This window comes from Artemia franciscana, chromosome 13 (genome assembly GCF_032884065.1).
Source record: "Artemia franciscana chromosome 13, ASM3288406v1, whole genome shotgun sequence".
Lineage (NCBI taxonomy): Eukaryota > Metazoa > Arthropoda > Branchiopoda > Anostraca > Artemiidae > Artemia > Artemia franciscana.
The window spans coordinates 11,417,784-11,435,078 of NC_088875.1; the positions used below are offsets into that span (position 1 = coordinate 11,417,784).

At 36.1% G+C, this 17,295-nt stretch overlaps 1 protein-coding gene across 1 annotated transcript in view; it reads right to left on the minus strand.

Annotated features, from left to right (window-relative positions):
* LOC136034523 (conserved oligomeric Golgi complex subunit 5-like) overlaps nucleotides 1–17,295 on the minus strand; it is a 134,546-nt gene that overhangs the window by 22,434 nt on the left and 94,817 nt on the right. The window contains exons 7-9 of the mRNA XM_065715749.1: nucleotides 16,085–16,194; nucleotides 8,296–8,452; nucleotides 1,259–1,415 (exon numbers count right to left, since the gene is read on the minus strand). Coding sequence (XP_065571821.1) covers nucleotides 1,259–1,415; nucleotides 8,296–8,452; nucleotides 16,085–16,194 — 424 coding nt within the window. The remainder of the gene's footprint in view (nucleotides 1–1,258; nucleotides 1,416–8,295; nucleotides 8,453–16,084; nucleotides 16,195–17,295) is intronic.

The window sequence follows — 17,295 nt, forward strand, 5'->3', positions numbered from 1 at the left end:
GACGAATCAGAGCCTGCTTGAACGTTACAAAACCGATTCTGACTTCTTAAACTGAGTTATCACAGGTGAAAAAACACGGATTTTCGATTATGATCCTGAGTCCAAACGTCACAGTAGCAAGTGGCCTTTCAATGGGTCTCCTCGACCAAAGAAAGCAAAAAAGCAAATCGCGAGTAAGGGTCATGATCATTGAGTTTTTGCCAACAAAGGTTTAGTGCAGGAACTAATTCCTTCACCAAGGACAGACTGTTAACAACCAGTGCTACTTTGAAGTGTTAGAACGATTAAGAGAAAAGTTCGACAATCCAAAAAAGACATTTGTGATAATTGAATCTTGCACCAGACCGGTTTGCCAACAAAGGTTTAGTGCAGGAACTAATTCCTTCACCAAGGACAGACTGTTAACAACCAGTGCTACTTTGAAGTGTTAGAACGATTAAGAGAAAAGTTCGACAATCCAAAAAAGACATTTGTGATAATTGAATCTTGCACCAGACCGGTTTGCCAACAAAGGTTTAGTGCAGCAACTAATTCCTTCACCAAGGACAGACTGTTAACAACCAGTGCTACTTTGAAGTGTTAGAACGATTAAGAGAAAAGTTCGACAATCCAAAAAAGACATTTGTGATAATTGAATCTTGCACCAGACCGGTTGTTTGAATACACCGAGGGACACCACATTCATTTTTCGAGAGTGGCTAGTGAAAATGGGATGCTTCCGCAGCCGCTATACACCCGAGATTCGGCACCGACAGGCTTCTTTTCACTTCCGAGAAAAATATTGGAAGAGGTGAAGCGAGTCAGAAGGATAGTATTTTTGAAAAGTAATATCTCATCAATTACCTTTTGAGTTAATGATTTTTTACAACAAAACTATCAGAACTTTTTTGAACAAACCCTGTATTTTCAGCATGTTTTTGCTTACAAAGCCGCTTTCACTGGCAAAACTTCTTCACACTGACGTTGGTTGACGCTGAGCTTAATTTACAAAAGACCACAAAACGGAAAACACCCAGAATGTCGAAACTATTGTTAAGCGACACAGGTTTTTCACTCAAAGTAGATTTTTATATATTTAGAGTATAATAAGAATGTACAGTTTTTTTCTTTCAATGTATTTCTCGTATGGGAGGGCGCTAAATAGCGGTGAAACATGCCTATAAATTATTATAGTTTCTTTTTATTAATCCATAGCCTTTTTACAAATTGTCTATACACAAGATTAACAGAGAAAATTTAAAAGAAATTAGCCACATACTCAAAAAAGGATTCATTGACATCATCCCTTGTCAAGAAGATATCTGCTTCCAATTTACCAACACCTTGAATATCCTGGACGTGTTTGCTTATTCTCTCAACAAACTTCAAAAATCGTGGAAAATCTTCTTCCAAAGATTGCTTGACAACTCCAGACTCTGAAACAAAATATCATGTCACACACATAAAATATCCCATTTCACTTATAAATGTTTCCCTTGGGCTCACTCATGGCTCTCAACAGCACTAAGTTTGTATTCTGCATGTGGTTGGGCGCATGTGAGTGTGTAAGTGTGTATATGTGTGTCTATATATGCGTAAGCAATAACAAAGTACTACCAATTTTTGAATATTGGACATATTATAGCACATATATAAAGTGTAACATTTTACTTTGAAATGTATTCCTTGGGCTCACTCATGGATCTAGACAGCATTTAGTTTTTAGTGTGTGTATGGTTGTGAGCGTGTGACTGTGTACATGTGCGTCTGCATATGCGTAAACAATAACTAAGGACATTCACATTTTGAATAATGAACATATCCTAACACATATGTAAAGTATCACATTTAGATTAAAAATATTTCCCTTGGGCTCACTGATGGCTCTCAACAGCACTTAGTTTTTTGTTGTTTATTTGGTTATGCGCGAGTAAGTATGAATGTGTATATACATATTTCTCTGTACATGGATAAGCACTAAATATGTAACATTCACTTTTAATACTGCATATACTACATATAGAACAACATATTTCAAATTCATTGATGGCCCTACCGATGCTTTGTTTGTGTGGTCTAATTGACTGTGCGTGCGTATTCGTGTATATGTGTGCTTCTGTATATGCGCAAGCAATAGCTAAGTGCTATCTATTCTTTACTATTACACATAAATAAAATGCCACACTAGTTTATTCATGAGGCGTAAGACGTTAGTGGTATTGAGCGTAGCCGTTTGATCTCACTCAATTTGTGCACCTTGAAAGATCATAGTGGTAATCGTCAACAACAATAGTAATTATAGTAGCAAGCGATAACAATTAAAATTATTACATTTATAATAACAAAATTAATAATAGCATTAAAAAAATAATGGTAATACCTGGAATAATAACAACAGGGGTACTTTTATTTATAATTAGGAAAATATATAATAAAGCAATAGAAAATCGTATAGCTAGTAACTGTTCTTTTTTTCACAGTTATACGGTTACTGGTTACACGGTTACTGGACATGATCGATTTGTATTTTCCAACGAAAAATGGCCGCATTTAACCAATACATGAACATCTTACACAATCATTAAACCTAGAAGTATTTCTAGAATATTGCTCAATTTTAGCATTATCATGGTGACTTATTTAAATTAGGGACTTTACCCCCAACAAAAAAAAAATAAAAATAAAAATTTAAACCAGATTTATAGAAATATTTACAATTGAAGTTCAATGTCATTCAGTGTCATTTAACATGCTTAATAAACATATTTCTCTTTAAAATAATTAAGTAATCGGATTAACGACAGTTCTTGACCACTATGAGAACAAACGTCCCTGCAGCCTGTTGGTACAACTGGGTTTGATCTCTGGGTCACGAGTAAATTGATACTGTTCGAGCCTCTGGTGATAAATTGATTGTGAAGATCGATAGCATGGCCGCTGCTGACTTTTGCAAATCTGCGCGCTCGGTTTTTCGTGATTGTGAAGCAAAATGGTGGAGAAAAAGTTTTTTGGTATCATGAAAGGCGTTGCACAAGATCTTGATCTTACGCCTCTTAAAGCTTGCAAGGGTGTTCGAGACGCTATGAGAATTGGGAGCTCAAATTGTGCAAAAATTACCTTCGAAGACGAAATTTCTCTTTCCTCGGCCCTTAAATCTGGTGCTGCAGGAAATGTCAATCACCTGACCACCTTGCTGCAAAATGTTCCGATAAAAACTACAAATGCTCACGGTGCTCTGGTCCCCATATGAACTCCAGTGGCTCACCTTGAAGTAACACCCCAAAGCGTGCAAATTGTAGTGGAGATCATGTTGCTTACAGTTTTCGTTGCTCCAAACTAAAGGCTCTTGCTAATTCCAAAGTTCCACGACCTTCTCGCTTGCAATCATGAATGAGTATAAAGTCTCAGTTTGCTCTTTCAACATCAATGGGACAAAGGATAAAGTGTTAAGCCTTGATGAGAAACTAGCTAATCAAGATGTTATTCTCTTACAAGAACACCTGCTCCCAAGTTGCAGTGTAAACTTTCTAAGGCGAAGTTCTCAACATGCTGTTTTCATCACGAATGCCCGACGTACCCGAGGCAGGCCTTCTGGCGGTCTTGCCTGTATAATTAAGCGATCTCTGCCTAGCTATTTGTCTCCTAGCTGCTACCAATCCTCTGAACACTATCTTGCCATCCGGCTTGCAGATGCGATCATAATCAACGCCTATTTGCCCCATGATGGAAGATCTGTTTCTTCCTTCTCCAGCTATGAGAATGCCTGCAATAAATTAAAGACTCTCATATCTGGTATTGAGCGTCTGGGATACAAGTGGGTGCTTATAGGCGACTTAAACTGTGACATCACCGTTTCCTCGACACGAAAGGAAGCGCTTTTTCAGTGTCTACCCTCAGTATTTAAGGTCCTAACGAAAGACCTCAGTTTTACTTATATCCACTGTAGTGGTTCTGTCTCAAATTTAGACCACTGAATCTGCCATCTCATTACAAACTTCAGCAGTTCATGTTGATGAAGATGAGAGAGATTATGATCATTTACCTCTGTATTTTGATATTATGGTTACTTCTGACATATACTCGAACCAACCCACAGTGTCGCATAAGTGGTTTGAAAAACGTGATTGGTCTAGTGCGAACATGCCTCTTTACCTTGATACACTTGGAACCCTACTGTCCACCGTACGTGTCCCTTTCCATCTTCTTTGCACAAATGCGTACCCTATTATCGACAATGCTCGTGCTGATTTGAATCGCTATTATCGTGACATTATCTTATGTATAAAGCAAGCTGAAGATGTGGCCATCCCGCTGATCCGTGTCAGGAGGAATACCCAAAAACCAATTTGGAATTGTGATCCTTTGCTGAAAAAAGTCAAGAATAAGGCCAAATTCTGGTTAAGAATCTGGTCTGCCTGCGGTCGATCTTCTCGGGGTACTGTGTTTGATCTAAAACAAAAGACGAAACTCGAATATAAACGCCATCTTCGTGCCGTTCGTTACTCCGGTGAAACTTTTCCGAAAAGCAATAGTGAGTGGCGAAAAGGGATAAATTCTGCCAAGTTTCCGGATGCAAGTTCTAGTGATATTATATCTCGTCCATCTTGGATCGAACATTATTCAAAAATATTTTTGAACGTTAATTATGCAGTGCATAAGCGTTTCTCGTGTTTGCTTGAAAAAAATTTGCCGTCACGTTTATGTCAGAGACATGTGATTCCAGTAGAAAAGTGGGCTATTATTAAAGGTATTAAGGGTTTAAAATCAAAATCTTTGGATATTGATGGGATTAATGTTTTGAATCTTGTTCCGAATTCTTTTGAACTGGTATCTCATCTCCAACTGTTTTTTCAAATGTGTTTGAGTAGTTCGTGTGTGCCCGATTCGTTCCTATGCGGTAGCGTTACGTCACTTCTAAAAAAAGGAAAGATCCGATTTCTTGCAGTTCTTATAGGCCGATAACGGTAGCTTGTACTCTTAGCAAGCTTTTTGAACACCTCCTACTACCTTATATCACTAAGATTGCTCTAAATGATGATAATCAATTTGGTTTTAGATCTGGGCTAGGCTGTCAGCATGCTCACCGTGCTTTGACTTCTTTATTAAAAGATGCCCATCGCACTCGTCGCGTACTTCATTTCGCAACCCTAGACTTGTCTAAAGCATTTGACAGTATTTGTCATACTCAAGCATGGACAGCATTATGCCAGAGAGGCGTAAATCCGTCGGTAATTCACGCGCTTCGTTTTTGGTACTCCCATTCTTACCTTCGCCTTAAGTCATTAGATAATTCTTATTTTGGTCATATCCCTGTTCGTTGCGGTGTAAGACAAGGGGGAGTTCTTTTGCCGTATATTTTTAATGCTTGTATGGAAAATGTATTATCAAAAATATCGACTACGTGCCTACTAGGACCATTTGATATCTCATATCTGGCTTATGCGGATGACCTTCTTCTGATTAGTCAAACTGAGTCTGGTCTTGCCCATTTAGTGAAGTCAGTTGCTTCTGCTTTCCGCGATATCGGCCTGTACCTAAATATTGACAAGTGCGAGTTTCTTGTTTTCAACGGTAATAATTGTTCAGAATCACTATACTGCGATGGTTTTAGTATTCCTCGTGTTAAGTCGTTTCGTTGGCTTGGTATAACAGTATGCGATTCTATGAATGCTCTCCGGTCTCGTGCTGTCAAAGATACTAGTGATAAGCTGAGGCTCGGTTACTCTAAGATTGTAGCAAATCGTGAACACTATAGGAGAAGAGCACTAACTCGGCTTTATGCAAATTTTTGGGATCATTCTGTGCTCTACTGTTCTGGTATTAGGCCACTTCTGTTGACTGGTGATCTAAAACGTATTCGCATAAATTATTACCGGTACTGCAAATTTCTTTTATATCTACCTCGTTCTTACCGGAATACAAAACTGGTTAAAAAGTATTGTGCGACAGATATTAGTAGTGCTTTCGAAAAATTATCTGCGAAGCTAGCTATTGAAGCGCTTTATAGGCTAGGATGTTTTCATCGCCTTATCAGTCTTTTTTTCTGTATGTGATTAAATTTGTTTCTTTTGTATTACTTTTGCTGTTTTTCTTTTGTATTTTACTCCACATAACCTCTGTTTTGTGAAGTGGGTGATAAATAAATTATTATTATTATTATTATTATTACCTAGCTAAGGTAAAACCCACTCCACCACAAAAGGAAATTGAATCACATGTAACCTGACAAACTTACCAATCACCCTGTAAATTGAATCACCTGTCATGAAACAAGAACTGAAAAAACAAGTGATGGGTAGCACTATGCATTGGAAATATATATTTTGGGCTATACATTTACAAATTAGGGGTGGGGGGGGGTATAGTGTAGCAGAGTTGCATGCGAAATATGTTAGGTACAATTATTTTGCATATTATGAGGTACAAACTGATTCCTTAACATGTTTCTTTCTCTATAGGTCCTTCTCTAGGCTTATGTTCTACCTCAATTAAAATAAAACGTTTAATTAAATAAAATAAATAATTTAATAATTAAAATAAAATATTAATTAATTAAAATAAGTAAGTAATCGGGTTAACGACAGTTCTCGAATAATGTGACAACAAACATCCCTGCAGCGTGTTGGTACAGCTTTTTAAGGGTCCATATTTTAGGAATTTAAAATGTTTGCTATCAAAACTGTTTCTATATGAAGAAACCAACTTATCGATCCACATGTGTGTTCTGAATATATTGGAAGAAAGCATCATATCTATCGAGCCTTTAACTTTCTTCGAAGAACATTTACCGGCCCATAACTGAGCACATTATTTAAAACTAGCAAAAAAAAAAAAAAAAAAAAAAAAAAAAAAAAAAAAAAAAAAAAAAAAAAAAAAAAAAAATGGTCCGAAGGAACACTTTATAGGAAAAACGTATTTTTTTTTTTTATTTATCAAAATTAAATTTTTTTTTAATTTATTGAAAGGATGAAACCTGTTTTACCACTTCCTTAACGGGAGAAATTAGAGACATACAGTTTTCTAAGCAGCACATTTTCTAGTATTCTGTAGATTCTCCCTAGTTTTCCAAGCAAATTCCCTACATTGGGATCGATTATTTTTCGAAGCGTTCCGCCTCATTTTACAAATCAAACTGACCATCAAATTTAAATTACTTTTAGCGGTAACTCTATCCCTGTTAAAAGATTAAACTGGAGAGCCAAAACATATTTGGCTATATATCTTCTCAATTTCTTCCAGCTCTCTTTTTCAAAGTTAGCTCACAACAACATACGGCTTGCTCTTGACGTCTACACACTGATATCTTTAATTTGTAGCATATATAGTCTATATAAACGGATTCAACCTCCGTGATTTACTTAAGCTACATCTTAATTTACTTATTTTACCCAGTACTACTTAATTCACAGTAAAATATAACGTATATACTTTGAGCATTAATCAAGCCTCGTCATGATTGACAAGATTAATCCTGCCAGTAGCATTTTTTGTAGATGGATTATTTTCGGACAGCAGACTACGATTAGACAGCCAACATGATAAGACAGCTTTCAAAAATTTCAAAAGTCAACATTGGCTGTTCAGTCGATGTCTGCTTCTACTGGTAGGGTGAATGGCTACTGCTCGTCATCATTAAGTACCATCATAAAATACAATAAGCTTTAAGTACGATATACTTAAGCACGATAGTCGTTAAGTACGATATACTTTATTTCATAAAGTATGATAGGCTTTAGTTTGTGTATATTAAGACAGAAATGTCTTATAATTTATTCAAGCAAACAATTTTTTTTACGGCAATACCAATTCATTCTTTTACTTTCCAAATATTTTCTCACATATGTCTATGTCTCCCTCCTCTCTAAGCCACTACCTGAGATTATATGATCCTGTCATATTTAATATTTAAATTGAAAAGCAAACGACAATGGAACGACTCTAGATTTGAGGACGAATAAAGTTTTACAAACACACAACTTAAAAATTAGTAATTTCAAATGCACATTCATGTAACTACTTTCACGTTAACACCCCTTTTTCTTGCATTTCTCTTTCTCTCTCTCCTTCTCCCTCTCCCTTGTCTCTTTCTACCACACCGTCTCTCTGTCTCTGGGAGACTATGATTTCAATACCACATATCCGTAGAGAAACAATTTGTCAGAATTGAGATTTCAAACTGCAACCTAAGAATGTGCATTTATTTAACTGTTATGATTTATAATGACCTTCATTTCACACCCCTTCCCTCCCTCTCCCTCAGATGGAGACCAAGATTTATTTGCAACATATTTGTTGAGGAGGAATAAAAAAGAGTACCAGAACAACTCTGCTTTAGCTCCCTCCTTATTACGTCAATGATTTTAGACCAGAAGATTTTCAGCAAATAGATCTTCTCCTTCGGCGACATTCGGGTGGCAAAAGTGACATTTGAACCCAAATATGTCTGTCCAATAACCCTGTCCAAACAGGAAACCTAGAATGCAGATTAAACACTAGAAACAATGGCATAGCCAACTTAAGTCAAGTTTCATTACTTGACTAAATAATTTTGTTACATATAGATAACCTTAAATTAACTTAAATAATACGCAAAGGCTATAAAAAGCATATTTATCTGAAAACCTACCAATAGCAGAATCGCCACTGGAAAAAGATCACAAGCGACGCTCTGCACTGCCTATTTAACGAGCGATGTGGGCAAAATGTATTAATCATTTATTTATATTTTTTGTTTGTTTTAGACCAGGCCACATCGTACAGAAAGGATTTTCATAGAAGCTTCAAAAGAGGCTTATTCGATTCGAAATTCAAAGATGTATTCCCCGGAGGCATATAAAGTTTTTATGGAAGGGGTAGTTATGTGAACTTTAGAGGAGGCTCATTTGAGTGGAAACTTAAAGTTCGCTAGGCTTTTAAGATTCAATGAAAGTTCTAGCTAACTTTTAAGATTTAAAAGCAATGGAGTGCAACTAGCCTCACCCCCTCCCTAACATTCTCTTTTCCCCAAACGTATCCTATCGAAATTGCAAAATAGCCGTTTTGTTCGCAATAGTTCAATGACCATATAACAATGCCTCCAGGGACGACGCAATCCCCCAGAACCCAGGGGTAAGGGTTATAAGTTATGCCCCGGACATATAAGGTTTTTATGGAACAGGTAGTCGTATAAACTTTGGATCGGACGGAGCTCATTTTATTAGAAGCCGGAAGATCTAGTGCCCTTTTTAAGAGTCAAAAGTGAATGGAGGGCAACCAGCCTCTACAAGCCTATAATTCCCAAAATCACGTCTGATCAAAATTTAAGAGAACATATCTGTTCAGCATTATTAAAAGGTCCAGGAATCATGTCTTTGAGGATGTCAAAATCCCCACAGTCCTCAGAGTAAAGGCTTTAAGTTAGGCAATTCGTTCATTGTTTACATATAGTATATATGTTATTAACAAAGTTATGTATGTGTAAACTTTACTTTCTAAGAAGACAAAGGGCATTCAGATGAGCCTTTCAGAGTGACGAGAGGAGTCTTGAACTAAATCAAAACACGTTACGCGTATACGGATTGTCAAAAAGGTGTAACTTAGGAATGACTGGTATATTAATTCAGGACTTTCAGGAAATTACAGGGGAGATGATCAGAAAGGAAATATTTCAATGTTACCATTACTGCTACAACTACCCCCGCAACTACTGCTACCACCACACTACTTCATATTTGAGGTAAATTTTGAACTAAATCAAAAAATGCTATGTGCTTGTACATTGTCAAATAAGAATTGATTTGGGTATTAAGTTGATTCTTCCAGAGAATGCTAAAAGAGGAAGATCATCTGATCAAAAGCCAATATGTGGATGGTACTACTTATACTACTATCACTGCTTCATTTACTACTGCTACTACTACTTCTATTGCAACTAATTGTTGAGACAATGACAATACTACTGCCGCTACTGGAAGTACCGCTGTTACTATTAATACTAAGACTAGTAATACCAATATTACTACTGTGATTACTGTTACAACTATGCCTAAGGGTATGGAGGTGATATTTTCAAGGAATTTTTTGGGGGGAGGGGAGGTGAGCTTAATCATAACACACCGTCTCTAAGCAGTTTGTCAAAAGGGCGTAACATCAATATCTTAGGAACAGATTGCTGTGTAAAGAAACTTCCCACAACAGGGTTTGTTGGGGGATGTTGAACTAACCAAAAGGAAATATTTACATCCTAATTCAATTGCTACTACTCATAGTACTACTAGTGCTACTATTATCACTACTTCTACTACTACTACTGCTACTAAGGTTAAGGCTACTGCTATTAATTCTACTGTTACTACTACTGCTGCTGCTACTAAAACTAAGGGTATTGACGCGAGTATTAAAACTAAGAGTATTAATTTTTATCTCCAAAAATTGAGACTGTGTAGACCTAAATCGAAACACACTATGCCCACACAAATTGTCAAGAGGACGTATTAGAAATGCTTCAGAAACAGTTGATAGAATTAAGTTTAAACTTTCAGCGCGTATTGAAGGGGATGTTTAAGAAATCAAAGGTGCTATGCGCACACTCTGCTAATGCTACTACAACTATTACTACTACGCAAGTTAAGAGTACTAAAGTGAAGCTTTCAAGGAATATTTAGGCAGATGCTGAGCTAAATCAAAAAGTTCTAGTGTCCTTATTAAGAGTCAAAAGAGATTGGAGGGTAAGCAGCCCTCCTCCCAAGCCCATTCATTTTCTAAACACATCAGGTCAAAATTTTTATACAGCCATTTTGCTCAGCATAGTAGAACAGTCCAGTAACTATGTCTCTAGGGATATTGGGTGTGTAAACACCCCTCAATTATCTAATTGGCCCATTATCCTAAAAAACTAAAGGTTGTTTTAAAACTAAATAAAAAAGCACTGTGTGTATGGTTGCCAATAAGACACATCAGCAATATATCGAGAACGACTGGGGGTATTAAGTTGAAACTTTCGGGGTTACTACCATTATTACTTCTGCTCTCACAATTTAAATAAATCAAATGAGTGTAAGTGTATCCAGGTTGTCAAAGAGCGTAGATAGAATTTTTTTGGGAATAATATTATGTTTTATTTTTCAGGTCAACTTAAAGATGTACAATGTTAAATTAAACAATACTATTTGTGTCAGGATTAAACATTGGTGAAAAAGTTCCTCCAAAATAAAAATGGTAAGCCGCACTGCCAATTCTTAAAACTGAAAGATATAAAATATTCTTCTTTCCACAAAAAAGACTATGTCAATAAAAAACGGAATAATAAACAGAAATTAATTCTAAAAAATTTTTCCTCAAAACAAGTTTTTCAAAGGAAAGCAAAGAGCTCTTTTCAACAAAAATGAGCAGAAATAAAGTCAAATAATCATCCAAGCATAAAACTACCATAAATCCCCACCAATAAATAAATGATAGCTGAAACAAGCAGAAACTACAACAAATTATCGAGTCAAAGTCATAGCGAGTAAAAATTAACATGAGTAGGGCTGACAACCCCAATACCTCCTCAAGAACAGAACATAATTTGCACTTTAATTAAAAAAAAATTAATTCTATACGTTTTCGGTTTTTTACTTTAATAAGTAAAAAAATTATTAAAAATTTAAGGAATACATATCAGTGTATGTATATTAAACTGACTTATCCACGGCCGTTTGTTTTATCAGTTTTATTTTTTTATTGTTTTATACAAGAAACTTTTAGCCTCGTTGACTTAATTTATTAATATGATGATTAAGTTCGTATAGGTCATTCACAGTGTCAGTGACATCAGCAGTATTATCAATAACAAGCTGTTGGGGTGGAACTTCGCGCCACCCCAACACCTAGTTGGTGGGGGCGCTTCGCACCCTCCAAGCCCCCCCCGCGCACGTAAGTCGTTACGCGCCATTGTAGTTGTGTCCTTGTGTCCCACCTGTGAATATATATATATATATATATATATATATATATATATATATATATATATATATATATATATATATATATATATATATATATGTTTTTAACAATGTAAAACTTGCGAATATACAACATTCTTGGCTGTCCCATTGTCTGTGCATATAAATAGATTGTCCGGTTTACCGACTCTTGAACATGCAACACATAATTGTCCATGGGAAAAACAATCAATATTCAGATCTATACCTCATTATTCTAATGATTGGTCTTGAGCTTTGTTGATGGTGATTGCTAATCGAACAATCCCTGTGTCCCCGTCGTCATTTATATATCCCCCTGTGCCCACCGGCGTCCCCGTTGTAGTTGTGTCCCTGTGTCCCGGTCGTCATTTATATTCCCTGTGTCCCGGTCGTCATTTGTGTTACAATTAAAGATTTGTCTTTTGAGCAGCTTCCTCGGCTGTTGCCATTGTAGGTTCTTCAGTCATTTTACAATTAAACATTTTTCCCTCCACGATCTTCTTACAATTAAAAATTTGTCTTTGAACGATTTTCTTAAATACCTTTAATGACGTTATCGTCATAACAAACATGACGACAACTAACTTCATGACGACATGATGACACGATGTCACTCGACATACCTACAGACAATTTTTTTTATAAATATACTTGGTGGGGGCGCTTCGCGCTCCCCCAAGCCCCTCCGCACGCGTAAGTCGTTACGCGCCATGTTAGTTACGCGCCATTGTAGTTATGTTCCTGTGTCCCACCTGTGAATATATATATATATATATATATATATATATATATATATATATATATCTTGCGAATATACAACATTCTTCGCTTTCCCATTGTCTGTACATATAAATAGATTGTCAGGTTTACCGACTCTTGAACATGCAACATATAATTGTCCATGGGAAAAACAATCCGTATTCAGATCTATACCTCAGTATTCTAATGATTGCCCTTGAGCTTTGTTGATGGTGATTGCTAATCAAACATTCCCTGTGTCCCTATCGTCATTTATATATCCCCCTGTGCCCCCCGGCGTCCCCGTTGTAGTTGTGTCCCTGTGTCCCAGTCGTCATTTATAGTCAACATAACGTCAGTCGACACACAAACATGACGTCAGTCGACACACACGTCCCGGTCGTCATTTATATTCCCTGTGTCCCGGTCTGTATATACATTTGTTTTTGAATTGGTATATGATGAACTAAATTTTTTGTTTTTTTCCTTTTTTCTTTTTAGTTTTTTTTTGGTTTTTACCTATTTTTTAGCTTTTTAGTTTTATTCATTTTTTTTTAGTTTTTTGTAGTTTTTACCTTTTTTAGTTTTTTTTATTTTAATTTTTTTTTAGTTTTCTTTTTCTCCTTTATTTTTCAGTTTTTTTCCTTTTTTTAGTTTTTTTTTTCTTTTTAGTTTTTTTCTGTTTTTACCCTTTTTTAGTTTTTTTTTAGTTTTTTTCTTTTTTAGTTTTTAGTTTTTCACCTTCTTTTTAGTTTTTTTTAGTTTTTTAGCTTTTTTAGTTTTTTTAGTAGTTTTTACCTGTTTTTTAGTTTTTTCTTCTTCTTTTGTATTAATGCTAAAGCCAAGGTTCGAACCTGGAACCTCTCGGACCTGGAACATAACGCTTTACCAACTCACCTATTTCGGTTTGAATACATTTACCTTTTTTATTTTTTTAGTTTTCTTTTTCTCCTTTATTTGTCAGTTTTTTTCCTTTTTTATTTTTTTTTCTTTTTCAGTTTTTAGTTTTTTTAGTTTTTTATTACTTTTTTAGTTTTTAGTTTTTTACCCTTTTTTAGTTTTTTTTAGTTTTTTAGCTTTTTTAGTATTTTCTTTTATTTTTTTTTTAGTTTTTGTCTTTTTTAGTTTTTTTTCTTCTTTTGTATTAATGTTAAAGCCAAGGTTCGAACCTGGAACCTCTCGGACCTAGAACCTGGAACATAACGATTTACCAACTGAGCAACTGTATTTGTATTTGTATCGGATTAACGACGCTTCTTGACTACTAAGGTCCCTGCGTCGGCCCTGTAGTGTCTTCCTGCAGTATGGTTCGATCTCTGGGTCCCGTATTACCACGCTAAGGTCAAACCCACTGCGCAAACACAGGTAGTTATATAACTGAGCTACTTCGGCTTGAATACATTCGTTTTTGAATTGGTATGTGATGAAATAATTCAGACGTCATTTGCGGACAGCGACGTCACTCGACACACAGACAACTTATTTTTATATATATAGATATCAATAATATCAGTCACAGTATCATTTCACACGACCAGTTAGCTATACATTGCAGTTTCATTAAAAGTGATAACTAAAAAACATTATAATAAAAAGATTATAATATATATATATAAACATTATCTATATATATAAAAATAAGTTATTTGTCTATGTGTCTGTCTACTGACGTCATGTTTATGTGTCGACTGACGTCATGTTTGTCGACTGACGAAATTACAGACCGGGACATCGGGACACAAATGACGACCGGGACATCGGGACACAAATGACGACCGGGACACCGGGACATAAGGAATATAAATGACGACCGGGACACTCAAAGAGAAAGCGACCGGGACACAAGGAATGTTCGATTATCAATCACCATCAACAAAGCACCGGGACACAAATGACGACCGGGACACAGGGAATATAAATGACGACCAGGACACTCAAAGAGAAATTAGAGACCGGGACACCGGAACACAAATGACGACCGGGACAAAAATGACGATCGGGACACAGGGAATATAAATGACGACCGCGACACTCAAAGAGAAATTACAGACTGGGACACCGGGACACAAATGACGACCGGGACACAGGGAAACAACATCAACGGGGACGCCGGGGGCACAGGGGGATATATAAATGACGACGGGGACACAGGGAATGTTCGATTAGCAATCACCATCAACAAAGCTCAAGGGCAATCATTAGAATAATGAGGTACAGATCTGAATACAGATTGTTTTTCCCATGGACAATTATATGTTGTATGTTCAAGAGTCGGTAAACCTGACAATCTATTTATATGCACAGACAATGGGACAGCCAAGAATATTGTATATTCGCAAGTTTTACGTAGTTAAATATATATATATATATATATATATATATATATATATATATATATATATATATATATATATATATATATATATATATATATATATCTATATTCACAGGTGGAACACAGGGACACAACTACAATGGCGCGTAACTAATATGGTGCGTAACGACTTACGCGCGCGGGAAGCGATAAACTCGGAAAACGTGAAGCCCTTACAAAAATAAACCTTAAATTTTTAAATATTAAAATATTCACTTAATTTAAAAGAATAGAAACATGAGGCCAAGGTTACAAGCGTACTAGGGCACATTTGCAAGGACTGAAGACCTAACCTGCTGATTTTAGCGGGTGAAGGGAATGAAAGTATAATAAAAACGAAGGAGGTAATGCGGGTCATTCACTAGCATATCAATATTATTCACTGTCCATTATGGAGCTGCCCCTCTCTTTACCCCCCTCCAGGTATGGAGTTACTAGCCCTCTGGATTATATCCAAAAAAGAAATGAGAAACAACAGAAGCAGCTAAACTTTGGAAATACTTTTCCGTGTGTCGTTCCATAGAATAATCGTGTCTTTTAAGCTTGCATTTGTGTTTTTATTTTATTTTTCTCATTCTTAAATATCTGCTAAAACTAAATAAAAGCAAGGTGACTTTACTGGGACACAAAATGCAGCATCAGGACAACAACCATGCAAGAGCCAATAGCCAATAGCCAATAGCCAAAGAGCCAAAGAGCCAAGAGCCAATAGCATGAACACTAATGTGAAAAGAGGGGAAAATGCCAAAAACGAGCCAAATGAAAGGACAATATATTTACGACAGCCTAATCCCAGAGTTGTCAACCATAGTCAGCTAAGGAAGGCAACTGAAGTCTACGAATCAGGGTTTGTAAGGCATATCATAGTAGACACGGGGGTAGAGGGCGTCAGAATGTACAAGAGCTGAAAGCCAAAGTCTTATTTGACTCAGCAAAGCGAAAACACCACGAGCTAAGCGTGAGCACAATATTCGACGGAATGTTTGCCAGGGCCAAAGAGCCGCGTCTGTTCTTGAAGATTAGTTAGATGTATGTGTATTTTAGCACTAACCTGGTCAAAACAGGAGCAAATAGTATTTGCAGTTTCTTCTAGTTCTTCCCAGAGTAGAGAACGTAAAGCGCGCGTACTGCTAAGAACTGTAGACGTTCGACCAGGATAACCTATAAAATTTGCAATATTTGATCAATAATACGGTAAGCAAGGGTACGGTGCAACATATTTTTGTGCTTATAGCCAAGGTTACCCCATAAGTCTCTAAACCTTTCAATAGCAAATTTTCATTCGTAATCAAGTTTTTTTTTTTTTTTTTTTGCGAAAATTAATATTTTTTCTACTTCACAGAATTAGTTAGGGAGCAATCCTTGTCCTCTCCGCTCAAAGACGGATCATAGCTACCATCGATGGCAATATAAAGCGGGTGAATAAAAATTAATGTCCACTGCCCTTGGCTTAGAAGACAGAAGGTAAGGGCGTAATAAACTCCCTACCAGAATTGACTCCTACAAATTTTTTATAGTTTTCTGCTTAGTATAGAATATTTTCATATGTCAAATTTGTTAGTGTTTCGACAGATTTGAGCCCGGTCCCCATACAAACTCCTACTAACATTCATGGCAAAAGTAATGACATTCACTGTTATCATTGCCACACAGTTATCAGTTTAGGAATCAAAGCAGGGCCTGCTGGAAGGATCCCAGCTATTCTAGCCACTAGTTCACACGGAAGGATACTTGAAGTGTTTTAGGATGTTGTACCATTGAAAAATCCAATGTTCTATGACACCTGAGATAGTAAATATGATAATTTGAAAGTGATTGACTGGTCAGTTTCTACTAGAACACCTCGTATTCAAACATGACTTCCTTATTAAACTTATATAGACCGCTACCACGCATAAAAAGAACAAATAACACAACAATATGGTTACCAATATGGCCAATTTATATGGTTAATTATATGGTTACCAATGTGGTTAATTTATATGGTTAATTATATATATATAATAATATGGTTAACAATATGGTTACAATATGGATAACACAACAAATGGTTGTACACACTGAACAAATTAGAAATAGTCAGGGATGCACAAGCACTATGCATTCCCTCCTAAACCACATTTGTGCATCAATTAAATTGAGGCTGAATTTCCAGAATGAATTTCAGTCCACGAAACTTGAGTCATATGAGAGAAGCCTTAGCTTCTTTGCATAAAAACTGCAATACCAATTTTTCTTCTTTTTTTTGTCAGTAAATCATTC